Here is a 27,966-nt window from a genome sequence, read left to right on the forward strand (position 1 = left end):
CAGCAGATTTTGCATAGTCACTTGAGTCTATTTTGTTTCCTTTCAGTGAAGGGATATTTCCTGCTTGGAGTTGAGCTTTGTTTTCTCATGCTAAGAAGCTGGAGAGGAGAAAGAAGGCCTACACAAATGCCAGATTGGCATGTGGTTGATAAGTAGACCAATCCAAAAATGCCTTTTTTGGGCTGACATTTTCTGCGTTCAAGAGCAGAATGCTGACGTGTGTAGTGCTTGCACCTTCTGCCCCTGGCTTATCAAGATTGATTTGTGATTGTGGGTGGTATAAGTCTTAGGATAGTTCGTCTATTTTAGGACATGGTTTAGAGTTTAAGCTCTCAGGTAGGATAGGTGCATGCATTGTGTAAAGAGGGTTGAATGTTAATTTTTGGCACGGATAAATTATACTCTGCTCAAATTTTTGAAGTTATTCCAGGGATTTACATTTTTATAAGGACAGATTTTGGATGATAAAATGTTTTACTGTCCTGGAACAAGGCAAATAATTGAAATGAAGGAAAAACAACCCAAAAACCACCACCACCAAAAAAACTGAACCTGAAGGTAGTAGTGCCTATTTAGTCATAGGATTTATGAAACTCCCGATCAGATGAATTTCATTAATTCAGTGTATTTTTTTAAAAAAACACTTCTATTCCAGAAATGGGTATCACTGCAAAACAGTAGGATTATATTGTCTTCTAGTGATGCAAAATATGCAGTCTTTATTCAAACTAACATAGATTTTTTTAATGAGTGGGGTTTCTTAGCCAATAGTGGAAGTAATGAAATCTCAGCTTTCCCATAAAGTTAGGTCAGACATACATTTCAATCAACAGATTAATTGTGAAGTCTTTGATGAAAGAGTCTCTCTTCCTACAGTAAAAAGTACCTTTTCTAGAAGTCACCTTTAAACTTGTAATAATTCCTGTCACTCTTCAAAATAACACTGAGTAGATGTACGATACGTTTGGAGTAAGCAGTGTGTAAATGACTGCTTTCTACTTTGGGTGGTTTTTTTCACTGTTTAATATTATTCATGTATGGATACATATTGTCACAACTTATCATTTTTTCCTCTTTATAGGTCCTGCTGGGGACTTGCATCTGGCCTCCATGTGAAATTAAGGTAGAAAAACACATCTACATATGTGTTTGCTATTAGGATTTAGTTTATTCACTGGTCATGCCTGAAGAGTGATGTTCGTCTCTAGTCGGCTAACAGCCAGGAAATATAAATGATTGTCCTAGAAGTCAAGCCTCTCTCCTATTTACTGGAGTGAAAATCACCTCCAGATATCGACGGAAAATCAACTACAGAAAATGCTTCACGTTATAAGGATGCCAACCACCTAGATTCATGCGCCCTATCTGTACAGTTGTTGTGGATGGTTTGCCATCTGAAAGCTCCTCAAGCTCTTATCCAGGCCCTGTATCTGTTTCTGAAATGTCTCTGCTACATGCTTTGGGTCCAGTGCAGACCTGGCTGGGACAAGAGCTAGAGAAGTGTGGCATTGATGCCATGATTTATACTCGGTATGTCCTCAGTCTTCTGCTGCATGATAGCTATGACTACGACCTGCAGGAACAGGTATTTACATATTTTAGATGTTGTCCAGTGAAAGTGAGTTTTTGTACGAGTTATGTTTTGTGTATTATACCTGGGTATGCTTCAGTTGGGGGGGTGGTTGTCTTTAAGTGTGTGGGTGGAAGGAGGGTATAAACCACAGTGGAGTCAGATTAGATGGGTGAATTGAGATTAAAGTAGTTAGGTTGCTGTATGGGCAATTACATTAAACAGTGTTTTCACATGGCTACAATTGATATAAGAATTGTTAACTCTGGAATATCTCTGTCCTAAATGGAGACCATCACTACTTGTGATTAGAAGCTTAATTTCATATTGGAACATTAGTAAATGAATGTAATTCTTGTAAACTGTGTCAAATTGCCCAGCCTCACAGTAGTCTGTAGACCTCCCCATCAATTCCCATGGATTTCATGTTGTGCTATTTTCAGTAAAGAATAAACACCCTCTAAATATCTTTTAGTCTTCAGGTATTTGAAATACATTATTATACATACATTATTCATTTATTCTAAAATAATGTTAATGCTGAGTGCTGATAAAAAGCATGCGAGAGAGTTGTGACCCTAGAACATACTGTTCAGTCTCAATACCTTTTTTCTTTTTCTTTTTTGTTTTATTTGTCTGCATAATGAACCTGTATAGAAATACTTTTAATAGTGGAGTTTTATGAATTCAGGACTCAGAGAAATTACAGTGTTTTCAGAAAAGGCTGTCGATGCTGTTAAACATAGACTTTGTCTAAGAAGGTGGCTATGGTGACAGTGGGAAGGAAGAAAAGCAAATACCTATTATTTGATAGCTTAATTATTAGTCCTTTTTCATTACTTTTGTTTTGGTTATACTTCAAGCATTGCTGCCTAACTGCTTCAGAAATTCCATTGTCACCTAGTTTATCTTTTTAAAAATCCAGCAAGAGCAGAGCAGGTTATTGTGAGATAGATGTAAGTATAACTGAAGAACAAAAAAAATTCACGTCAGATGCTGTCAGTGTTTGAACTTTTAGCAACCATTACCATGCATAAAAGCCTTCATGCTTCCCTTGTGCAAACCGGAAAACTTGTATCTGTAAAACTTTTTTTGTTTCTTTTTTTTTCAAAAGTGTATCTGGCAGCAGTAGGTGACATCAGCAACAACCCTACGATTAATAATAATAATAATTTAAAAAACCCAGTGTAAGCGCTTTCTGGAATGTATCTTAACATGTAGGTCTTGGTCAGACATGAATAACTGTATTTTAGAAGGGGGCAAAAAAAGATTCCAAAACCTGTTTGAAAGGAGCATGTGGGATGAGGACACTAAAAATGAAACCAATTGAAACCACGTGAGAACTTGAGGAGCTTTAGAGCTCCTCAATGGGGGAAATGAAGATGTGTTTCTTTTCAGTCCATTTCAGACCACAGTCATAAATTTGAAGTTGCTACTGTGATACTTCAAATTACTGAAGTACCAAAATTAGTTTTCTTTTCATCAGGCTTTTCAATAAGCAGGGTAACTATATTATGAAAATCTTATTCAGTTTATTTCTCATTTTGATACTTTAACTGAATCCTTTGTGGGTTTGATAACAGAGCTTTTAGGAATATGTCTGTTCTTTTTCCAAGTTGATTATCTGAACCGAATGAGCCAAAGGGAGAATACCACATGCTGACAGGGTAGCCAAAACCTGTGTTGCTGAGTGGGTGCTGTGGTACCAATGTACAGGATGTCTTCTGAACAACATTGGGCTTTGAAGCTGGAAGATTTTTTTCCACATCCTCCAATTTGATCCTGTTTATAATGTACTTTTACTGCATTTGTTTGCCCTACTTCAAATAACCCTTTTCTAAGTTTTGAGACTTAATATCAGTTTAGTTTTGGGATTATATTCTGTAGTAATGATCAGCTGCACCTGTTTAGAAACATACTGCTCCCTAATTCCTTTTTCAGATAGCTTAGTCTGTAAAGCCTGCAAGTACAAGTTTCTAACATAGAAAATTGAGGAAATATTTAAATACATGTGTTATGTTATTTATTTATTACTGTTTGGTTTTTTGTTTGGTTGTTTTTTTGTTTTTTTTTTTTTTTTTTTTTGTTTTTTTTTTTTTTTTTTTTTTTTTGTTTTTGTTTTTGTTTTTTTTTTTTTTTGCTTGTTACTTACTGGTTCTTTGTATCACTTGACATTTTAAATTAGTTTTGGTTTGGTGAAGTTATTCAGAAACAAGAAAATCTTTACTCTAAACCATGTATTTACATATAAGCAATTTCAATCCAATTTTGGTGATTTGTACAACATTAAGACAAAGGGGAAAAACATATACTAGTGTTGTTTACAAGGAGAAGTCAAGGAAGAGAACAGGAATTAAATACCGAATTAAGAAGTAATTTAGGCGTAAAATACTTAGAGTTACTGAGCTTCTTTATCCCAGATTAATTCCCATTGAAGATTTGGTCCTTGGCATCTCAGGAATTTTTTCTCCCATGTGATTCCTTTAATTCTTAAGAAAGATAAGAGAATTTCCATGGAAAGAGCTATTCTCAATAGTGGGCTTATTGCAATGATTCCTCTCCAACTTAGAGGACAGCTACAAAAAGGACTGAAGCAGTCTATTCACATGGAGAAAACAAGGGACAATAGGTACATGTTGCACTGGGAGCAGTTTCATCTGGATATGAGAATTCTTTTCTTTTTCTGTTTTCTTGTAGTGAGAACAGTCATTCACTGGAACAACCTCCTCAGGAATGTGATAGAATCCCTGTTGCTGGAGGTTTTTGAGATGCAGTAGGGTGCTAGATGGTCTTGTTTAGTTTCCTTTTCCCTTGGAAGGGTAGACCACATGATTTTTTGAGGTCCCTTCCAGCCTGAGCTGTTATGTGATTCTGTGATTCTTTGCTTTTAGAACTCTGTTTTTGAGGATAGTGAGTAGCCATTCCTTTTTCCTCAAAATAGAGCAGTGGCTTCTGTTTAAAGCAGGTTACAAGGAATGTGTAGTCTCACAATGGGATTATGCATAGGAACAATTCATTGCAGTTTGCTTTTTTGGGGAGTGGGAGTGAAGAGGACTAATTTAGGAAGTCTTAATCATATGGACACTGTCATCTTCATTAGAAATGTTACAGACTGAAGTTAAGATGGTCATTAAGGTCTTTCCACCTCAGAGTGTTGATGGTATCATTAGCACTGTTTTAGTTGCTTCAGGGAGCCTGCTTCAGTGCTTGCTTTATAGTGTTCTGGTGTCATCAAGTGTAGCAGGGAAATGGAACTCTGAAGTCTGGACTGAGGTTCTGTCAGGTAAGTACAAAAAGATTTAGTATTGAAAATAAGTAATAAAACCCATTCCCAACCTTACTAGGCATACACAGTTATTTAAGATATCACTGTTGTCACGTTATAAGTCACTTCTGTTTACAGTTAAAATAAGAATTTCAAAGGAATATGGGAATCTTGATGGACAATGAGAATCTTGATTGATTAGATCTTCAGGGTTATTTTTACAAACAAGCAGGATGTTCCCTTCTACTCTGTTAGTAATATTTAATATGTGGGTTTTGGTCTTGATTCTGATGCAGTCTTTTGTGGGTTTCTCCAGTTTTACTCTGGTGCAGGCTCGTGTGGCTTTCTCCAATATTATCTTTTCTTGTACAGTGAGCTAGTTTGATGTCTGGATAGAAGATAAGACTAAGGATGTGTGTGTGGGGGGGGTTGTGTTGGTTTTCATTCCTCTTGATTTGTATGTGTGTGAGGGTGGCTTTGTGTTTTGTTTTGGTTTGTTACTGGTGTTACATCTATGCCTTGCCCAATTAGAATGGTCTTTGTTGGGTATTATTATATGGATTCAGGCTCAGTATCACAAAATGTTAGACTGGTAAGTCATGAATTTCCAGAGAGTTCATAGCAGATTTTTGCAAGTACAGAAAACATAGGTGGAAGTAAAACCATAATACACTGCAACCAAATTTTACTGGAATGTTTGCAGTTTCTATTCTGGCTCATTGGCTTAAACTGAAATAGCTATTAAAATATTGGGAAAATTTATAAGCCAGTATGTTTTGCCCAGCTGTATTTTGAAGGAATAGAGAATTTCCAAGAAAGCAATCTTGTTTGTGGTAAATTGTACTGTGGCATGAGGGTCTTCAGGACTATGGTTATACATGTGTTATTCATACCTATCAAGAATTACTGTAAAATTCTCTAAATATACACACTTTAAATGCATGTTGGTTTGTTTTGAAATACTCAAGTACTGAAGGTAACTTAGTTATTGTTGGCACCTAGAGCACAATTCTTATCCAAGCCATACTTGCTACTTTTGGAAATGAGTCTAAGAGCTCAAGATGTAAAAGTTCTTAAGAAGTACTTCGTTCTGACTGTGTACTCCTTTTTTTTATTTCCCTCTCCCCTCAGGTTTTTTTGGCAGCAATGATACTGCTGATGGGAGGGCTTAAATGGGCAGAAGTAGGAGACTCTTTGGGATTTTTTTTTCCCAGTATTGACTGATAGAGTAGAAAATACAAAGATAGTATGAATTGGGTTTGTATGTTTTCCTTGATTCCTGTGATACAGTTAATAGAAATAGTTTTGAGGATTTTGTGGCTAGTTGAGGTTTGTCCTATCAGAAGACAAGTAAGGATTTCAGTGGTAGACTTGCCCTTTTTTTTCCTACAATCGAAGATGTTGCTTGTGTACCATCTTTCTAGAGAACAATTCTCAAATTGCCATTTGCATTTTATTACTGAATTTACTTACTTTGGATAAATTAAGCAGAAAATCATGAAATTGCTGTTAAGTTTTTAACTTTTGGAGACCCACAGAATTGCTATTGGTGGAGATCTGAACATTGTGAGGCAGCCTTTTGACTTCATGCTGGACTAATTTTTGATCAGAATACCTTGCTCTTAGTTTCCTAGTGGCAAACCAGCTAGGTGCTTTTAAGATTTTATTGTTGTTTAAGTGCTGATTAAAAATATATTTGTAGATGCATGTGTTCTCAAACCAGTTTATGATACAGTAAGTATTGCATTAAGAGAGTATAATCTGTGTGAAGCAGAAGGCATTGCCTTAAAATATACTTTGTGTGAAACATTATTTCATTGATCATTCTTTATACAGCATTAAAATCAGTGTTCTATATTATATCTTTCACATACTAATTGTAAGCCTAACTGATTTTGAATATAACAAATTTATGGTTTAGAGCTATAGATTTGTTGCTGTAGACTGTTCTGCCTTTTGGAGCGATAGAGCCTTTATTAAAAAAAAACAAACAAAAACAAAAGAAAAAAAAAAAGAAAAAAAAAAACCAACAAAACCTAAGCCCAACAGCTAGACACTCTGAGATAAAGGCTTTGTTTGTAAGCCTTTGGTCATGCAGCAGGAAGATCAAAATGCATTTGTTATGCATGTTTTCCATATCAAGTTCTCCCATTGCTTTTGATCTACTTCTTTCAACTTGTTTTTGGAAGTTAACAGTTTTTTTCTGAAAAAATCCTTTTTATTTTTTTCTTAAGATGATGTTTTCCTAACTCTCAGAATTAATTGGCTATTGCACTACAAACTATGTACTTTTGTGCCAGGTTGAGAATTTAGCTTTTGATTTTTCAATTTTTAACAAGGAAGCATTTTGCAGGTAGACTAATTATTTGTAGACTGATTTGAAATAGTTCCTTTCAGGTAATCTTTTATATGGAGGCATAAAAAGTCTTCAGAATGATAGTTACACTTCTGCTGACTGATCATAGTTTTTATTCTTGCTTTTTCATAATTTTCACTTATATATTTAAAGTCCAGAATGTAGTTTTCTTTTTTATATTAAGAAGAGAGCAGCAGAAGAGACACCTCAGCCCATATGTGATGTATTTCAGGGCTTTACCTTGTGGTTTTAAGTCCATAAATGATTTTGGCCTATCCCTCTGCCCTGGGATGGGGTCATCATTGCCAAATATAATCTGTGTTTGGCTTGCATGTGCTAATGTTACAGGACACTTTGGTGACTGAATTTGGGATGCACTTCCTGGCTTCCCAGATCCAGTGGAATGTGCTGTTAGTTCTCCTGCCATCCCATATTAACCCAGTAGAGGGACCTGATGTCTGGATTTATATTCTAGTAATAGATACTAGTTTTTCCCCATGTATATTTTGGGTGGAAGAGGATGTGGGGTTTTATATGTGTCTTGTGTTTTTGTATGTCTCATCCATAACCTAAAGAGAGGAGGAGAAATGAAGATTTGGTCCTGTACACTCCACTAACCATGTGTTAAATGTTTAATGTCTGGCTGGTATGCCTATTTGACAAAAATAGCAACGCTGCTTCTAGTATAATTACACCTATTCTTTTATCATCCCTAAAAAATACTTTTGGGTCACTCAAACACATTTTTTGATACTGCATTACAATATGCAGAGTGGGTTCAGCTGCAGTAGGGAAACACAGTGTGACTGCTGTACGCAAGTGTCAGTAAATTTCAAAGTTCACCAGCAACATGTAGAAATAAGTGTCTTGAATGCAAAGCATTTTCTGTTTAGTTTGTATTTATGTTGCTGCTTATTAAGCTGTACAACAGTCCTGTAGGAACAATTTTTTAAATTTTCTGACCGTAGTTTTTTAGTCAGTACCCCAGTGAAGTATGTAGATTTCGAATTGTGGGAATCAGTGTATGAAGAAAAGAATAGGTAGGAGGGGGAACAAGACTTTTAGCTCTACTTTTTTATATGACTAATTTGAAATCCTTAGATTACTGAAATGTATGTTTACAGCAATGGGAATAACACCCTTCTTCTTCCCATACATAAATATGTAAACTGAAGAAAGGACCAATTAATAATATTTAGAAAATTGTACTATATCTTGAAATGAATATGCCCATAAAGCTTATTCATGCAAAAGTTAAAACCACTTTCTAAAAGCTCAGATAACTAAGTTTAAAGTGGATTCTTTTTCACTTAAGCAATGGAAGATGCCTGAAATGTCTTCACTGTAAAAGCATGTGGCTCAGGAAATGTATTTATTGAGTTTTAGTTGTCATTTGTCTTGTTAATTGTGCAGTAATGGATCTGTTCTGTATTTCTCTGTCCAGTGACTGTTATATACAGGACAGGTTTGGAGTATCATGGACTGTGAGTTTGCATTCTGTACTCCGTTTTAGGGGTGGAAATTGTGGTGGCAGGGATTGGAGCTCAGCAGCAGGCTCACAGGGGCTTTGTATTTGTGCAAACTGTACAGGTTCCAGGGCAGTCAGCTTCAGCTTGTGTGTTAGTGCAGAAGAAAAGCATTCATTCTCAAGGACTGTGCTTATCTGAGAAACTTTATTTCCACACTCTCTGCTGTGTTTGTATTGGTGTTGAGCTGCTCGTTCCTTTTTTATGAAGTTGTGACTGCTAATGTATTCTCACAAAGGCTTACATAATACAAAGCAGAGATGGAAGCTCAAGTGCCAGGTTGGTGAGTCCTCCTAACAGTCAGGATTTCTTTGCAGCCACCTCTGTTCTGATACAATTGTACTGTTTGGATTCCTGGGCATAATTGAGATACTTCCTTGATGTTCTTCGGGTATATGCCATTGCATGACAGTACACTTGCCACGTTTCTCCAAGCATAGATATGCACTGCCTATATTCTCTGAAAGCAGATGATCACAGTGGTCTGTGATGCTTTCCACACAGCTTTATCTCTAAAGGGAAGAAAGCAACCATAAATGTTATGAAATAACTTCCCCAGTCATGACATGCCACTTTCAGACACCTTGACTCTGTAGTGACAGTTTCTGTTGAGTTCCTGGCTTTCTTTTCTGCAGTGTAAGTCAGACGTGTAAGTAAAATGATGCCTTTGTAGCTCTAGCTATAGCCTTGCTAAATTTTCTTCTTTTCTGCTTTTACTTTAATGGGAAAAGTCTAAAGGCAGTCTGCTCAACAAGCTTAAGATTTTAACAGATGCAGCATTTGCATGTTCTCTCATTCTTTGGAGTGGGTGTGACAAATTTCTTCTCCTTAGTTTTAGCCTAGAAGTAACTTCTAATTCGTGAACATCACATAGACTGCCCTTTCAAACTGGTAGGATTATAAGCAAAAGTTTATAATTGACAGAAACTCAGATTACAGGATTTTATATTTGGATTGATTAGTTTTGATAAGTAGGATTCTTCCCTGCCTGCCATCAGTCCTGAGGTCATAGCAGTGCATGTTGTGATCTGCTACATTATCAGCTGTTCTGTTACAGTCTGGCTGCAGGGTTATAATGTCCTGGTTGGGACATCTGGGAAAGAGGTGGCTGTAGTGGCTAGGTGGTTCCGTGTTTTTTCATTGTAAGTCTAAGATTAATTCTTTCCATGATAATACCTGGATTTGGAGTTCTTATCTAACATTAAAGAACGTTTCCCAGTCCTCTCTATTCTGTGTTTAGCAGTGCTTTTTTGCCATGGAGAAAACTTACGCTGCTCTCTGAAATGTACTCTTCGTCTGCATTTCCTTGGGGCATATTAGCTGAGTTTGAGCCAATGTTCTTGTGTTTTCTTCTGAACTGTCTCACCTATGTATAATCTCTTTATCTTTGTCTCAGTCTGAGGCAGCCTGTAAGGAATGTCTAAGCTGATCCAAGCCCACCAGACTTTTCTTAGTATTTATAATAAATCTCATTGTGAAAGGTATCCATCACTGTGGCTTTAAGCAATCTATTGGATTTTTTCCTGAATCTCAGTTCAGTGGAAGCATTTTTCAGGCAAGATGACTGAAGGTCTTTCTACATTGTTGAATGTAAAGGTTAAGTGCATTTCTGATCTGTTGCAATTTTTCCCCAAATCTCAATTGTGAAATCCTCTAAGAGGCAGTGGTATTCCATTTTTGATATAATTTGTCATGGAATCATTGAATGGTTTTGTTTGGAAGAGATCTTAAAGACCATCTAGTTCCTAGCCCCTGGCCATGGGCAGGGATTCCTTCCACAAGACTGGATTGCTCAGAGCCCCATCTAGCCTAGCCTTGAATACCTGCAGGAAGGGGCAGCCACAACTTCTCTGGGCAACCTTTTAAGTGTCTTATAACCCTCAGAGTAAAGAATTTTTTTCTAATATCTAATCTAAACCTGCCTGCCTTATTTTTAAAGACATCCCCCCTTATGCTGTCTCTCCATGCTCTTGTCAGAAGTCCCTCCTGAGCTCTCCTGTAGGCTTTTCACGTACTGGAGGGTGCTTTAAATCTCCCTGGAGCCTTCTCTTCTCTAGGGTGAACAACCTAGAACTCTGTCAACCTGTGTTCATAGCAGAGTGTTCCAGCCCGCTTGTGGCCCTTCTGTGGACTCAGTTCAACATGTCCCTCTCATGTTGGGAACAGACCTGGGATGTAATACTATTGGTGGGGTCTCATGAGAATGAGAGGGCCAGAATCCCCTTCCTTTGCCTGCTGGCCACACTGCTTTGGATGCACCCCAGGAAACAGTTGTCCTTCTGGGCTGTGACTACACGTTGCCAGCTCATGTTCAACTTCTTGTCAACCAACAGCCCTTTTCTTTGGGGCTCCTCTTGATCCCTTCTCTGCCCAGCCTGTATTTGTGTTTGGAATTGCCTCAACTTGGATGGAGTACCTTGCTCTTGGCCTTGTTGAACTTCATGAAGGTAACACAGGCCCACCTCTCAAGCCCATCAAGATTACTCTGGACGGCATCCCTTCCCTCCAATGTGCCAGCCACACCGCACAGTTCGGTGTCATTGGCAAACTCGCTGAGGGAGCACTTGATCCCACTGTCCATGTCACTGACAAAGGTGTTAAACAGTACCAATACAGACCCAGAGAAACACTTGTCACTGGTCTTCACTTGAACATCAAGCCATTGGCCAAAACTCTTTGAGTGTGACCAATTCCTTATCCACTGAGTGGTACATCTGTCAAATCCATGTCTTTCCAGAGGCAAGGACAGTGTCACAAGCTTTGCACAGGTCCAGGTGGTTGACATGATTTACTCTTCCCTTACCCACCAAAGCTGTTATCCTGTCATAGAAGGCCATGAAATTTTTCAGGCATGATCTGTCCCCAGTAAAGCCATGGTGGCTGTCACCAGTCACCTCCTTATTTTCCATGTGCTTTAGTACACTTTCCAGGAGGATCTGTGCCGCGATCTTGCCAGGCACAGAAATGACACTGAGTGGCCTGTAGTTCCCTAAGTCTTCCTTTTCTTTTCCTTTTTAAAAACAGGTCATGTTTCCCTTTCTAATGCTGCCATTTATGTGGATCATGAATCTCATAATGTTTTTATTTCAGTCGTATTGCAAGGTGTCATGTTTGTTTTCTTACGGATAGTAGATATTTCTCTTTACAGCAAATGAAAGGAGAATCACTATCAAACTTGCTGGGTTTTTTTTCCTTCTCCAATTTCTTCATAGTTTAGACAGAAGTTGCTGCTTTTACGTAATTGAATACAATAAACCATTTCAAAATCTTCCTAAAATTTGTGCCTGTATCTTAATTTAAAGTTGAATTAAGCACTCAAAATACTGGCTTTCTTGAGGCACCATTAGTGTGAAGAGTACAGATACTTCATCAATGTTTCTTTAGCCATATTTATAGTTATTAAGTTATTCTTGTCAGGAAACTGCACTTCCAGTGTCTTCATGACTGAAGATCTCTAATGAAATTATCTAGTTACGTAGTAGGTAGGAGATAGTAGGACTCTGAAGAGTAGAGGTTTAAATAGTAGTTTAGATCTACAAACTTGGTTTTTTTTCAGTATCCAGAGGGCATTGGCTTTCTGTTGATACCTCTTTAATATTGGATGGTCATTTCTTGAAAATGTAGGTAATGGTAGTCTGGTTTAAATATTTGAACTCTGTAAGCAAAATTTTAGTTTTTCTTCTGTGTATATGTACACTTTTTAAAATCTGTAAGTTCAGAGTGGCATTGCTTTTGTGAAAAGTTCAGTGACCAGTGTAGAGCTCTTGAATTAAAACAAGCATTATGTTATGATCTCTAGTTCTGGTAAGAAACATGGTAAATGAAGGCATCTAGTAGGTGAAGAGATCAGAAGTCCTTGGTTATTCTTTCCATGTGGAGGAAGTAGTCTTCATACAGAATGTTTTGCTGAGCTGTTTTCTTTCCTGTTTGTTGTGGACTTGATACTTTTCAGTCGAAGGAGTAAACCTACTGATGGGCTCCTGACTGCTGAAGACAGAGAGAAAAAGAGAGGGAAAAAAATTAAGAAACTTATTTAACTAATATAAACCATTGGGAACTTACTGGGTTGTCTGTTTTTGGGTTTTGTTTGTTTGTTTGTTTGTTTTTGTTTGTTTGGTTTTTTTGTTTGTTTGTTTTGGGTTTTTTTGTTTTTTGTAAATTTAGTCATCATAAAAGAAGAGGATCACTCTCTTTGTGTCACCGTTCTACAAATTCACTCTCTAGGGTGTATTACATTTCCTTGTTTCTCAGGCATTTTACCAACATTTACAATGTTGGGCTTTGTCACCTTTGTGTCTTTGATCCAGAATGGTTCTGATACACAAGAATTATGCCTAAGGATTTTTTTTTCTTCACTGTTCTGTAGGGTTTTATGGGTGTGGTGTTTGATCTGTCTGCAGAAGGTGTAAGATCCTCAGTAACGTAGGCTATATCCAATACATATAAAGTGCTGATAAATACTGTCTTTTAGATGAGGATTTTAAACTGCAAAACTTTGTGTGGAATAGCTGTAATCCATGGTGTTTGCTAGTCTTGTAAAACCTGAGGCTATAAAACTCATGAGTTTGTCCAGGAAAAAAAATCCAAACCCAAGTTTTAAACTTGGCAGCCAGGTGTGACTGAAAACCATGTGTCCAAAAAATTTTTTTGTGTGTATTGTATAACGAGGTAGAAAGAAAATGAGAATTCTATCAGAGCTATGTCCTCAATCGCTGCATCCTTAAAGACAAGCCATGTTGTTCCCAGAGTGCACAAACTCATGCACTCTGGAACGAGGGATGACACCATGATACCACAGCTCTGGGCTGGGGGCCTGAGAGAGAATTCCATTTAGCTTCCCTTCCCCCTTTAAAAAAGAGATTTTTCAGTTTTTAAAGGTTGAAAACTGTCAAAGTTTGTAGACAAGTGACGGATATTTTTCAGATTACATGTGTGAAGGACTGAATGAAATGCTTTATAAATTTCTGTGAGCATGAAGGTTCTTGCTGCTCTGCTGACAGATAGTTGGTAAAGCTGTGATCTATCAGTACAAAGCAAACCTTTGTTAGCATAGAGAAAAACAGTAATACATAGCATTCTGGGAATGTTTTCCTACTGCAGATGTTGTCTTTGTGAACTTTCCACATAAAATCAGAACAAATGAAGTTAACCCAGTGCAAATTTGCTGGTGTACCTGGATCTTCACCCACACAAATGGGCCTGTATTTACTTATTTGCAGCTGTGCCCATGTGAATGAGCTGGAGGAGTTTTGGGAGCTGGTGGGGAGTACTTGGTTCTCATCAGTTTGTTTTCTTTCCCATGAATATTGGGAAGAGTTAGAGCACTCTACAGCCTTGTTGTATAAAGAAATATATAAACTGCAGTTTTGAAAAAGACTTAAAAATTTATTTTTTTTAATGAATTGTAGATACGCACAGTCTTTTAAACATATTCTCTGATTTTTTTTCTTATTCTTTTCTATTATTTCTTTTGTTAGTCCTTCTAATAACAGTACAGTAGTCTGCTCAGATTTTTGGTTTGAAGTGAATCACAAGCACCTTGCACAAGTGCTAGGAAAATCAGAGTGACTGGTAGCTTTTTGTTCTTTCAGCACTAAATGCAGTTCTCCAGTTTTGGTGCTCAAATAAGACTTTAAGCAGTAAATCCAGCAAATTGCTCTGCTCCTTCACGTGAAGTCACAAATGGCAGCCCTTCGTTGGCTGCTTCTGAAGATGATTGGTCTCTCTTAGCCCATATTTTTTTCCCATCTTGTTCTTTGATTGCACAGGGGCAATTATTTGCACTGACAACTTGTTTTTACTTTGTTTTAAATCCATGGGGAATTAGGAATTGTTTTAAATGAGGGTAGGCCTTAGCCTGGTTTTCTTTGGAAGCAGTAACAGATACATTGAAAAGGTTGAAACAGGTCAGCTGAAAAGTATCAGATGTTTGTGGATCTCTCTGAAGAACATTATTTTAGACAAGCGTGCATTTTAAGATATTAAAGACTATTTTACTGATAGCCAAAATATTATTTAATGAGATGAATATGGAAAATCATGTGTATGTATGTAAACAGACAGCGAAGAACAAGCAAGTCTGGTAATAAATTTTATAAATTCTGAAAAGCCATATAATAGGGATGTTACATATCTTCAGATGATTGCATATAATACAATAGCATTCTACTTTGATGTTATTGTTCTTCATCGTTCTTACATGTATTAGAAGCCAACCCCACCTACTCACCCTCACTTCTCAATTATTTGAATTTTCTTCTGAAACAGTTCATGTTTATTTTATGATAGATACTGCTATCTCTAGCTGTAATCATGTTCATTTTAGCACTGAGTTGAAGGCTTCAGGATCTAACACTGCATTTCCTTCTTCTGGCTTGTTTAACTTTCTCTTAAGTTTGATCTTAACGCAGAACTACTTGCTTTTCATTCTTATTATTTCAGAGATCAGTGAAACTAACATACTGTAAATTACAGTAATACATTCAACCATAAGTTGGCCATAAAATTGCCTTTGTGGATATACTTTGCAAAAATTGGAAAATATTACAGTGAAGTGTGAGTTGCCTCCATGTCCTGTGAAAGATGCATGTGCTTTTCTGAATAGTAAGTGCAAGTTCTATGTAATCAAACTAATCTTTAATTTGGTAAAAAGTAGTTTTTAGCAGATAGAAAGGGGTTGGTTTCATTTTGCACAGTATGTTATTTGTAGTCCTGCTCTGCTATAGTACCAAGATATTAATGTATTTAAATAATGTAATTTCTTATTTGATTTTAGGAGAATGACATCTTCCTGGGCTGGGAAAAGGGAGCTTACAAGAAATGGGGAAAGAGTAAGAAAAAGTGCTCTGATCTAACACTAGAGGAAATGAAAAAGCAGGCTGCTGTCCAGTGTCTTCGCTCTGCTTCTGATGAAGTAAGTTTGGACTATTTAATAGATTCTTAGGGCTTTATGTCTTTCTTTGTGCTAGGTATATTTTGCTTGTGATGCTTATATTTTAATTTGTGGCTTCTTAAAGTGCTAGTTTGCCAAGAGTTCTCCAAGTATTCTTCGGTTTTATTTAGTAGATTATGAAATTGGTGTATGTTTGAATGATTTCACAAGAGATTCCGTACTATGTAGTGTCATGCTTTCTTTTCTGTAAACCCTTCCCTATTCTTGTCAGGGGCACCAGTTTGAGTTGCAATTACCACAAAGCTTTGCATAAATGTAATTCTAAGAATTCTAAGTTGACTTTGTGTTGTGTGTGGATAGAAAGGACTGGAGTATGTGGGCAGAAGCCATCTTGCTCTGTGCATGCAACATGTGTAATCCAGAATTCCTAAATAAAAAGCCATGTACAGTAGCAAATGTTCACTTTCCAGGTTACATGATTGAGTGGAAGTGGAATTGAAGTGCACTGAGTAGAGCAGGTGAGGAGAGGTGAAGGCAGCAGGTTGAAGGAAGATAGCAGAGGCAGCAGATGTCATGTAGTTGAGCAGAAAAGTGGACAAAGGGAGAGGCAGTTGAAGGCAATGTTTAAAAAGAAATAATTATCTGTAGCACAAGTTAAAGGATGCTCTCCAGGGAGATTTTTCAGACAGCAAAAATGAGAAACTGTTTTTTTAGTTTACAGAACTATAAATACTCTGACACTGTCATTACTGTAAGAAGAAACTACCTCACCCATGCAGTCTGGTTGTGTTACTGCTCTACACACCTTCCTAGTCATAGCTTGTGCCTGCACAAGCATTTGGGTAACCACCCAAATGGACAACTGGTTTGGGAAAGTGAATCAGTTTCCTGATATTAACCTGGTTGGGGCAGAGGAAATGTTAACCCAGAAAGGTTTCCTGGTCGGATTTGTGGCACAGACACTTGTGCCAGCAAGGCTGTGGAAAAGTAATCAAGGAAGTGGGGAAGATTTGGTGATTATTCCCACCACCTTCAGCAGCATTACCATCATGTTCTGGCTCACTGTGAAGCTACTTGAGTATTTGTTCAGTTACCAAATTGCTAAATGACTTGCTGGGAGATTTCTGACCTCTCATTTTCCCATTACTTATTATCCTAATAAAGTGATGGAAAGTACAATTTTATTGGTAATTTGCTCTGCTCTCATAGTTACAGAATATTGAGGTCAGCACGCCAACTAGCATAGAAGTTAATTTGAATATGAAGCAAATACAGAGAAATAATTGCAAGAAGTAATGTCTTTCTTGAGGGTATGTTTTTCTTTGTATACTCATTTTATGAACAGTAAAATGTAGGTCTCATACAGGAATACTGATGATCGATTCTTAACTTCAGAAATTACATGGATGCATCTCCACATAGCTGAAAATCAAGAATCATCACTTAGAACTAAATTTATATTATATAGAGAAATTCAGTTGCAGAGCAAAAGGAAGGAGGTGAATTTATAAATAATCTTTAATAGAGAAGGGAAGAAAATATTCAACTACATTTTTGAAAGAATAAAACTACATGAGATCTGAAAGGTTGAAAAATAACTTCACCTTTGACCTCTGTCACGTCAAATTTTTAGTGTTCAACATTAACCTATAATCTGCAACCTGTAGACTTATTTCAGAGCTATTTTGACTCCTGTTGCCTACTCAGACAATTAAGCTTGCACATTTTTTGTCATTAATGAAATTGCAGGTCATAATTTTTATAATGTATATTCAAACACAGAATTGCACCTTTAAACCTTTTAAAAAAAGTTTTTACTTAAAGCTGCTTTGTAGGTAGTTTAACACATGCATTGCATGAAAGAAATACAAGCTTTTTATTTTTTCCCCTAGAATTAAAGGGAAGCGTGATCCTGCTTAAATGCTAGTAATACTTCAAAGTAACTTGTAAGATATCTTTTATTTCTGATTTTTGAAACACATTTGTTGGGTTTTTGTATTTAAGTTTGTGTGCTGATCTGATGGGAATAATGAATAGATTTTGGGCTGTGAAAGATAATGTTGAAATAATGTTTCTGCTGAGGCATTCAAGCTGCTCCATATAATTTCACGGTTTCATCTCTACAAAAAGATAAAAAAACCCTCTGAATTGTAGATCAGTTGTGTGTAAGGAGTATTTATAAAAGTTGTTGGGATACAAATAAATATTTTTTTCCAGTGCCACTTGAATTTTTAAAAATAGTTTTCTGAATAATCTGAGAAATGTTTACCTGTGGGGTTTTTTTTGGGTTTTTTTGGTTTTTTGGTTTTTTTGTTGTTGTTGTCAGATGAGGTAGATGTGTTCATTAGGATGTTCTCTTTTTGCAAATGGCCTGATAAATAATCCACATGGGCAGTTATGGAGTTTGTTTATAGTTTTGCTTACCTTCTGTGATCCCTTTGAAAAAGTAGATGGATGCAGAAATGCCAGTTTGCTCACATGAATATGGAACACTTGCTCTTCCAGCCTAACCTCTTCTTTCAACCTTAGTATTGGAGTAAAACAAGCAAGTTTGAGCCCCTTTATTGGGAAAGGGGAAATTGGAAAAGAGTCTTAGTGGATTTCAACTTAAATATATTTAAATAAAATTGTATTTAAGTGAAGTGATTATAGTGTTTACCCTGTGTGTGTCTGTAGACAGAGTATATATACACATGTATGTATAGGCACACACAAAAGAGCCAAAACAAGGTGACAATTCAATGAAGACTTCAGGATTTTGCAGCCTGATTGTTTTAGAGAAAAAAGTATGCAGAGGATGAAAAGGTAATGAGGATCAGTAGTAACTTTTGTAACTCTCATAGGAAATTACAGAGATATGGTTAAGGTAATTTTGATTTTTGCATTTAACTATTTAAACTAATAACATGTTAAGAAATGTCAGACAGTCTGCCTCCTCACCTACCCGTGACCAAAAGCCTTAAAACTGGGTGATCACTTCAAAAAGGTGCTTGATGGAGAGAGGAAGTCATAAAATAGATTATATGAAAATTGGCTTGATAGCAGTGAGTACTTTTTTTGTCAGACTTTCATTTTGTGGTTGAAACAAGTATTTTGAAATCACCTCTTGTGGATTTTCATTTCCATTCTTAGGGTACTTCATTTATACATTTATACTTCATTTATATTTTACATTCATACTTAGGTGCTTCATTTGGTAGCTTAGTTTTGCTTGACTTCTGTTCTTCCTCTTGTGTTAAAAAGAGTAATGCCATAAACCACTAATCTGAGACAGAAATCCAAGGCTCTAGTTTTAATTTTCACAGTGCTGAAAACAAACATCTGACTTGAAGAAGCCTAAGTTTTGCGTTTATTTCTTAAACATTTCCTACATTGTAGAGAATGAAGAGTGAGAGAAGCTGCTCTGCCTCACTGTGTCTTTCCTGTTGTGGACTAAGTGTGTGTGTGGGGGGTGGCCTTATTCTGACAGGCACCATCTGCTATATGTAGGAATGCAAATTGTTAATATATGTACATTCTGAGGACAGCATTTTTTGTGTAACAAGCATTTTGGTGTCTCAAATTGTCTATATGTGTATGAATGAGTCTTTGGCTGCAGATGCTCTTGATGCAGTCAGGAGCAGAGGAAATGTAAGTACATTGCAACTTGCCAAAAAATGAGACAGAATGATGGTAAGAAAGACTTAAGACAAGTACTTTAATGTAGCAATCAATTACTATTCTTACTGTAGTTCTAAAGTTTATTTTTTCTGAAACACTTGAATAAATAGCAGTTTAAAGACATGCTGAAGAATTGCTCAAATTTTAAAAAGTTTGTTAATATTGACCTTGAGTAGAGATTTTGTTTTAATTTTTATCCTGCTAAAGTATGGAAGAAATTTTAAAAGGTTGTTTTGCAGTTAACTGCTCAAGTGGGGATGTCCATTCTAATGAAACATTGGGTAAAAAATCCTAATGTTTAGGATTGGGGAATATTTATATAAAAGTCCTTTGATGAAAATAAGAAATGTTATCCTGAAGTTACTGCCTCAAATTTTAAGTAAAAACGTCTCATCTGTCAAGATTAAATAGCTTGGTGGTTAGCTTTGTTGTTGCTGTTTGTAGAAACACGAATCAGTTTGTTCAGGTGCAAGTGGAGGTTCTTTTTTTCTTTTTTTTTTTAAACCTCCTAATTCCAAAAGTACAATATTTCGTATTTGAATAATGAAACTTGTCATTACTTGTCTTGTTATTGTAAAAAGACAGAAAGCAGTATCTTTGAGACTCAGAAATTTATTAAATAAATAAAAGTTTAGAAATACACGTGTGTTACTTTTTACAAGATGGATACTGTGAGCAAGGTTGGAATTAGAGGTTCCTTATGGAGACTGATACATATAAGACTTTTCAATAGGTATATTTCCTAGTAATAATATTGAAATTACTTATGTGCCTGTCCATTGGTCACAAATCCAAGCTTAATTAGCTTGTACCTGACTACTTTTCTGCTAAAACTTGCATTGTCCAATAGAGCGAGCAGGTCTCCAGCTGTGTTACTGCAGTTCCTGTGGAGTGCAGTTCAATCAAACACTTGCAGTGTGATGCGTGAAGCTGCACCCCAAGATGGTGCCAGAGTTTCAGTTAAACCAGTTGCTGTGTCCTTCTGCTGAAACGTGTGAGGACTTTTTAAGAATGAGCAAAGGAGACAACTTCCTGTGATCTTACTTTCTGCACAGATGAAACCAGTGCTCCAAGACTCTTTCTTTCTCCCGGTGTAGGGAGCCACTTTACCTAAGCTGGTCCACAGCACATCCTGAGGCATTCCTAGTGTCCAGTGCTGCTGATCTCCCAAGGCCTGCCATAATGGGGTTCAGGCAGTGTGGTCCATTCTGAACTAACCAAGCTCTCAAAATCTGCTAACGTGAAACATTGTGCAACATGTTGGAGCAAGAGCTAGTCTTGGTTGATAGATTCTGAGATGAATTTTGAAAGATAACTCCTCTAATATATTTGACAAGAACACACAGTGCCTTCCATCCCACTGTTCTAAGAAATTACTGCTTGGGGATAACATAGAAACATAATTGGTGAAACTTTGTAACAGGAATTCCTTTTAAATTACTCAGGTACGGGCATGCTAACAGCATAGAGCATCGGCTTTGCTTACTTTGAGTCAGGAGGGGGGAATGTAACGCTTCTGATACTTGTGTTATCATATGGGACCACATAGAGGAAAAAGTGTGGCTCTAGTGAACAGTTTTGTTAAAAATTTAAAATGATAATTTTATTCTCAAATGTGCCTTGCTTCAGCACTTGAGATGTGTCTAAAATAAGATTTTGTTGAAATTCTCTTAGTATTTGTCATCTTTCTTATTCAAAGTGCAGAGCTGTCAAACTTTCATAGCATCATAGAATCCTAAAATAGTTTGGAAGGAACCTTGAAGATCATCTTGTTCAAACCTCTTGCCATGGGCAGGGACACCTCCCACTAGACCAGTTTCCTTGGAGCCCCATCCAATTGGCCTTCAACATTTGTAGGGGTGGGGCATCCATGTAGTTCCTACGGTTCTGCACATAAACCTTCTTTGTAGAAATAATCTGCTAATCCAGGCCAAATGAATAAATTGGTTATGATTGCACATCTGAGCATGTTTTTATTGATGGGTTACTTTGGCCAGCTATTGCTGCCTCCGGAGATTATGGTATCTATGTGACATTTGGCCTGAGGCACTGTTGCATAATTTGCCTTACACTTTGCAATAGTGATAGGCAAGAACTGAGAAAAAAGGACTTCTGGTGTTTGTAGCAAGGGAACAAGCTTTTTTGCTTTTTTTTTTTTTTTTGCTGTAGCAAAATCTTTCTTTTCCTTTTAAATAGAATGGCACCTTAACTAGATGATTTAAAATGAATTTTAATCACTGATTTATTCCTACTGTTCCCTGCTTCTCTAATGTAAGCCAATATTAATTAGGTAATACACACAGACTACTACACTGGTGTACCAGGAAATCAGGTTGTAAACATCAGGTGATTTCTTCAGTGATTTAAATTGCACATTTTTGTATAACTAAAAGTGACATGAACAAGAGTGTTAATGTAAAGATATGGGACATCACAAGAATGAACCAAGTTGTGTAAAAGCCATCTTAACAAGTCAGAAAAGTGAAGTGCATGTTGAAAATTTTATTTTATTAAAGCAAAAAACTGAAGTTAAGATTCCAAAAGAGTCTTAATGGTTCTTGAAGCATATATGGTGACTAGCTCAGTAGTAAGCATTTCTGTGTGTCTGATTCTTCTGTTCATAGTCTTTTACTGGAAAATGCCAAAGCACTTCACAAAGTCAATGAATATTATCTTTCTTTTGAGTCGTACCCAGTTGCCCTTTCTGAAAGGGATATACCAGCAGTTTCCAGAACATGCAGTGTTATTTAGGAAAAAAATTTAAAAATAACTTCAGATACCATATAGGAAATGAAAGTCATTTGTCTCACCAAGGTAACCATCACAGAATAAATTAATTACAATAAATCAATTTCTTTTTCTTTATGATTATGGCATAAAACAGATATTCATAGTACCGCGTATCTCATTTGTCGTGTTACTGAAGCCACTTTGCTGTCTGTGATATTAACATTAATTGAATTTGACAAAAGTCTTAATTATTCCAATTTTTGTATGTGTTTTCTCAATATAGAAAAGATACATATTGAACTGGAGAAGTTCCTTGTGGGAGCTTAGTCTACACAAAAGTGGCTTCATGAACATTATTTCCAATAGTACAGATGACTGTCATGAAGGCTGAAAGTATGTGTTCAGGGTGATGGAAAGTTATTTCACCTTGTATGTGCTTCCAATGAAAATGGGAACAAACTGGGGCATGGCAGATCTGTCCTCACAGCAGCTTCTCTGCTAAGCCTGGGACAGAAGTGAAGTTGGCATATGCCTTTTGGAGGGAGGAGCAGCACAGTCTTTCAGGCACAAAGGAGCGGCCAGGAAAATGCCAGAGTTGGTTACAGAGCTCTCCTGAATAATGCCCTGTGTTCCCTCACAGAGGAGTGTTATTATAATTTTCCTTAATGCAGAGCAATCATTTTCACCAAAATTTTGAGTTGGGGGTCCATTATGAATTTTTGTCATACACATAAGCAAACTTGAACAAATTTGGCAGAGCACCTGCTGGGGAAAATTCTAGTGTCCTTTCTGCAATTCACTTGATGCAGAAAAGAGCCTTTGGATAATTGATGGGAACACACTTCACGAGTTTCTCCCATTTCATTGATAATACAAATAAGAACATTTTAGCATGGGCAAGCCAAAGTACTGTGATTAAGTGAAATCTCAGCAGCACTGCTTACAAGGATAGCAAGTCTGTTGTGGCTTTGAAGTCAGCATGTTTGTTTATATGTGATGAATAATAATCCGGAAGATTCGTTTCTAGTGAGGAATTATCCTTTCTTGGGGGGATAACTTCTATTTCAGGGTAGCCTGCTATGGGAGGGATCTAAAAGAATTAAGTTTTAAATAACAGAAGTCAGATTAGCTGCTCTAGTAACCTACATTTAGGGATAGCATGTTCATTTGAAGTTAATTTGAGCTGGCAGATGATCTCTTTTATCTAGAATTAGTAAATAGCATGTGCTATTTATTATCTCTCTCTTAGAAGGTGTTGTGTGAAGTGGTGAATCATAGCTCTGAAATCTGAGCCTGATCCTAGCTATGTACCAGATATGTAATTTACCTTTCCTACTGTTGTTTTAATACCAAAGACAGAATTAAGAGAGCTGCAAGGAAATATTTTTATTTCCTTGTTGGAGAGCTATTGCTCTCGTATTTCTTAAAATAGCTTGCATTTTTGTGATATTAAATCAGTTTGCTTGGAAATTGATATTCTGAGGTCACACATTGATTGAAGATTACTTTGGATCAAGTGCTCATGAGCCCCCAAAAAAAGAAGTTAATAAATAGAATCTGTTTTTCTGACTGGACCAATATCTTTGTTGTAAATCATTATGTATTGAAGTGAACAGATAAAGATTTAATTGTGTTCTTACTTCTAAAGGGTCAAAAAGGTTGCACAAGTACATACTCTTAAATGTTTCTTAGTGTCATCCACCTTATTATGATGGAAAAAAGTTCCATAATGCAAGCTGGAACCTTATTTTTTTCCTTTGAACTCCACCTGAGTTGAACATCCCAGAGAAGCTACTGTTTTAATGGATTGATTTATTTATTCATTCACGTAGTGCCGACCTTGGGCCAAGATTTTTTTTAGTCTTTTTTTCAGTCTGTCTTGAGTACCTCTTTTGAGAGTACTTGTAATCAGATGAATTGTACTGTGTCAGAATGTTAAAAAATGAAAACCTGGACTTCTAACTTTCTCTCATCATCCTACAAAATATAGAAATAGATGTGTGGTTGCAGTGAATCACATTTTGTGCCTTACTCAGTTCACGTGGCTTAACAGCTGATTCATGTAGAAAAGCTGTCTAATCCTGCACTTGGTGACAGGAGACATGCCAAGAAAACAGTCCTGGTACAGTCAGAATACCATCTTCTCTGGAGAGCCCTATGGCCTGTTAAATCAATGATTTGAAACTATGAATATATTGATTTACTTTAATTTCTAGATTGCTTGAACTTGTATTTTGTGAAAGGAGTGTCAGTGTTCTCTAGGTTATCCTCTTTCAGCAGGGGTTTGCGCTGGACGATCTCCAGAGGTACTTTCCAACCTAAACAAATTTTGTATGTTTGGGAAAAGGAAATGAGGATTTGTTTTAAAAGTGTAAGCTAGAAAGCTCTCAAAAGCCTAAGAGCAAATGAGTGATTATTTTAAATATGTTGAAGTAGAAGGAATTGTAATGCTTTTGCTTTTTAAAAATATTGAAGAGGGGCAAGAACCTTTCCCCATACCTTAGAGGCCTGAAGTCACAAGCCATATTTAGTAAATATTTGCACTGCACATATCAAAGTTTTTGGAGGAAGTTTTTAACTTGGTTAGACTTGAGACAAAAAAACTGAACCTGCCAAAAACCTAAAGCCAAACAGCATCTCCCTAAAACAACACTTCCTTTGAGTTATACAATCTGATGGAGTTTTTCAGTTTTTGTATCTATATTCATGGTCCGTCAAATGTGGAAAATCTCCTTCTAAGTACTGGCTATCAGAATTTTGTTTTCCTTTGTTTTGTCCAGAAGGCTTGGCTATTGCGTATGTGCAGACTTGCAGGACAAAGTATATGTTTGCATGGCATTTTTTTGTTGGAAATATGAGACCCGTAACCAGATATCATTACTGGGTGATGGGAAGAGATGAAAGCTCAGTGAAAATGAAAAATTTTGTTGAACAATCCTCTTCTCAGTTCCATAGTATAGCTATGTGAAATAATAGTGGTGCTGTTTGTGATCAAATTCAGGAAAAACTTCTGGTTTTCTGGATGGTGACTGTCCTGTGCTTGTTTGCAACATTCAGAAGAAACCTGCTAGCAGAGGTGAATATCAGTTAAGAATTCAAGTGATTTGTCAAGCATATGAGAGGAGCTAATGTTTCACAGCTTCTTACTCAAAACTGAACACATAGAAGGCAGTGCCCACTGCTAACATAGGCAACAGTTTTTAGTGATTTCAGTTTGGTGCACATAATACAGAGTGTCTCCATGGTTCACAATATAACTGAATATTTTAAATTTATAAAAATGTTTCTGAAGTAACTACACTTATAGATTTAATATCTTCTGGGGACATTTTCTGCAGCTATACAGATGTGTGAATGTACATACAAAAGCAATGGGGCTGCTTTAGGCTAATGAGTTACCTGTCATCTCTGACTGCTCTACTTCCAAAGTAGAGTGTGTTCAAAAGGTCTTTGATTTAATATTTGTCATATATATATATGTGCTTGTATGTTTAGGAAAAAAAAATCCAACCTCAAAAAGAAGTCAAAAGTACTAAACATATTTACAAATATGTATAAAAATGTGAGTGAGCTTTGCTGTTCTGCTTTTTTTTTTTTTTAATTGGTCTTATTCTTCATTATGCATTTTTTTAATTGGTCTTATTCTTCATTATGCAGAACTGCATTAATTAGGCTCTGAATAGGGTCATGGTGGTCAGTAAGGAAGACAGTGGTTATTGGAGTCCTGTAACTCCAGCAGTCAGATTGACTGTTCTTGTTCATGCTGGGTGAGTTCAGAAGCTTAATTTATCTGTTAGCACCATCTCTCCTATGCCAGTAACATAACACCTATCCTTTATGTAATCCTTCCCTTGCTGCAGCCAGCTGATAAGAAGCCAAAAAGAACAACTTTTGGTGAAACTGGATGTACGTTAAAGTAGGGGAAGGAAAGAGGAATATGTTAAAAACAGTAGAAGAGAATAAAATGTGTTTGGTGTGCAGGAAATATTGTTATTTAAAATTAAAAATATGAATTAAAAAAAATATGCACTGTCCTTTGTAATTCAAATAAGAGAAGTAGGTTGGTAGAAATCTGGGCCAGACAATTTTGAGATTTAAGCCTTTTGTGATGGAATTACAAAAGCAATGATAATTGGGCACCAAAACATCCATATTTCAAAATGTTTATGAGGTGCTCCAGTATTTGTACTGTACGGAGACTGTCTTTAAATTTGAACATAAGCAAAGTAATTCAAGCAGATCACCTAGTTTTGTTAGCTAACTGTGTCCTATTGAACCAAGCCAGTGTCTGGAGCGTGTTACTTTCAGGCCATGGGGCTGTTACAGCTACAACGCATTAAGGTAAACAATGACAAAAGTAACTAAATCTTATATTCTGAGAACACTAGTGTCATATATGAAATAACTGCCATGGCATTTGTGGCATTAAGTCTGCAGCATGTTTCCATGTGCTGCAGTAAGAAGTTGAGCAGGGGGTCTCTGGAGTCCTGGTGTTCTGCACAGTGGGTCCCACCCCCCTTTTTCAAAGCGAGCGCTGTCTCCTTCAGCGCCGTGCAGGACTGCGGGCACGCGTCAGCTGACTCAAGTATTAGTTTCATGGTACAGGAGGAAATGAAGCGTTTGATTCCAAAAGTTTTCACTTCTTCGGTGTAATGGTAAGCATATTGTTGCTGGTTTGGGGCATTTTTTTAGCATTATGTTATATTAAGGAAGTGAATCTGTATTCCTTGGAGTGTTTGTTGCAGGTGTCTGTTTGATTAGACAGTTTGGGGACCTAAGGAAAACTAAGGCCAGCTCCTCCTCTGTTGACCTTTTTGAGGGAGGAGGGGGGAGTCAAGAGTGGTATAGGCATAAAGTGACGAATTATTACAACTACATAGCTTTGTCCATATTACTCTCCTGCTTGGTTCTTGCTAAATGATTACATTTATACTGGTAAATTTACTGATACAGAAGATGCCTTCTGAAGTTTGATATTGCTAAGTCATCCTCAGTTAAGTGTGCAGCGTAAAGGTTTATATTTAGCACTTCAGTGCAGCAGTACAATTAGGAATAGAACATTGCTTTCTTTCTCACTTGGCTGCAAATAATTAAAGTTTAGAGTTAGCATATAAATCATTGCTTCAGTGTATGATTTTTGAAGTGTGTTTTTCTGACAGTGAATTAAACAAGCTAGTCTGACTGAATAAATCAGTACTCTCTTTTTCATAATATTTGCTTGTGCTTTAGCAACATATATTCACATTTCTCAGCAATTTCTGGACTTTAAATCAGGAGACATGAGAAACTCTTAGATCTTGGAAAAATGAAATCTTTATACCACTAGAGTGACACAGCAAGTCAAACTCTTTTCTGTGTATTTCTGTAACTTGATATTTGATCAGAGTTGCCTTTGGAGAGAAAACATGTCCCATAATTATATGCACAATAAGACCATGTTAAATTCAGAAGATGAGATAATTTTATTGGGGGTTTGTGTAAGTTTCTCCACGTATAAGTGGAACTAGACTTCCAACAGTGATGGAGTTGATATTGAGGAAACTGTGCATGGGATACAATAAGCTGCATGGTCCTCCCTTATTACCACTCCCAGCTGTAGGGTGATGTGCAGGGGACCTCTTGTATCTTCCTCATGAGTTCCAGATTGCTGTGTTTAGCTGTGATTCCAGCTCTGTTTGCTGTTATGGAAAGTGTGAAGTGCAGTCTCCAAGCACAATTCCTGACTATTGAATAATGACAATACAAATATCCACACAGTACCCACCTCACCTAGTTTTCCTTCCAACAGGAATGGTCATTTCAGGCTTTAAGTTGGTGTTTAGTATTTCACTGACTGGAGTTCAAATTTTATTCCATTGGAATGACATGAGGTTTTCCTCTGTGGGTAATATATTGGACTGTTTTGTGTGTATTGTTTATTTTCAGTATTTCAATATTTATGTGGAGGAATATAGGAGGAAAATGGAG

At 36.7% G+C, this 27,966-nt stretch overlaps 1 protein-coding gene across 2 annotated transcripts in view; it reads left to right on the forward strand.

Annotated features, from left to right (window-relative positions):
• Window positions 1-27,966, forward strand: part of KIAA0232 (KIAA0232 ortholog) — a 63,696-nt gene that overhangs the window by 15,530 nt on the left and 20,200 nt on the right. The window contains exons 2-3 of one of the 2 annotated variants that reach the window (XM_053975717.1): window positions 1,082-1,585; window positions 15,493-15,630. In XM_053975717.1, coding sequence (XP_053831692.1) covers window positions 1,355-1,585; window positions 15,493-15,630 — 369 coding nt within the window. In that variant the 5' untranslated portion in view covers window positions 1,082-1,354. Of the gene's footprint in view, window positions 1-1,081; window positions 1,586-4,538; window positions 4,854-15,492; window positions 15,631-27,966 lie in introns of those variants that run through there. The other variant, XM_053975718.1, reaches the window with a different exon arrangement.

The sequence above is a fragment of the Vidua macroura genome, chromosome 4 (genome assembly GCF_024509145.1).
Source record: "Vidua macroura isolate BioBank_ID:100142 chromosome 4, ASM2450914v1, whole genome shotgun sequence".
Taxonomy (NCBI): Eukaryota; Metazoa; Chordata; class Aves; order Passeriformes; family Viduidae; genus Vidua; species Vidua macroura.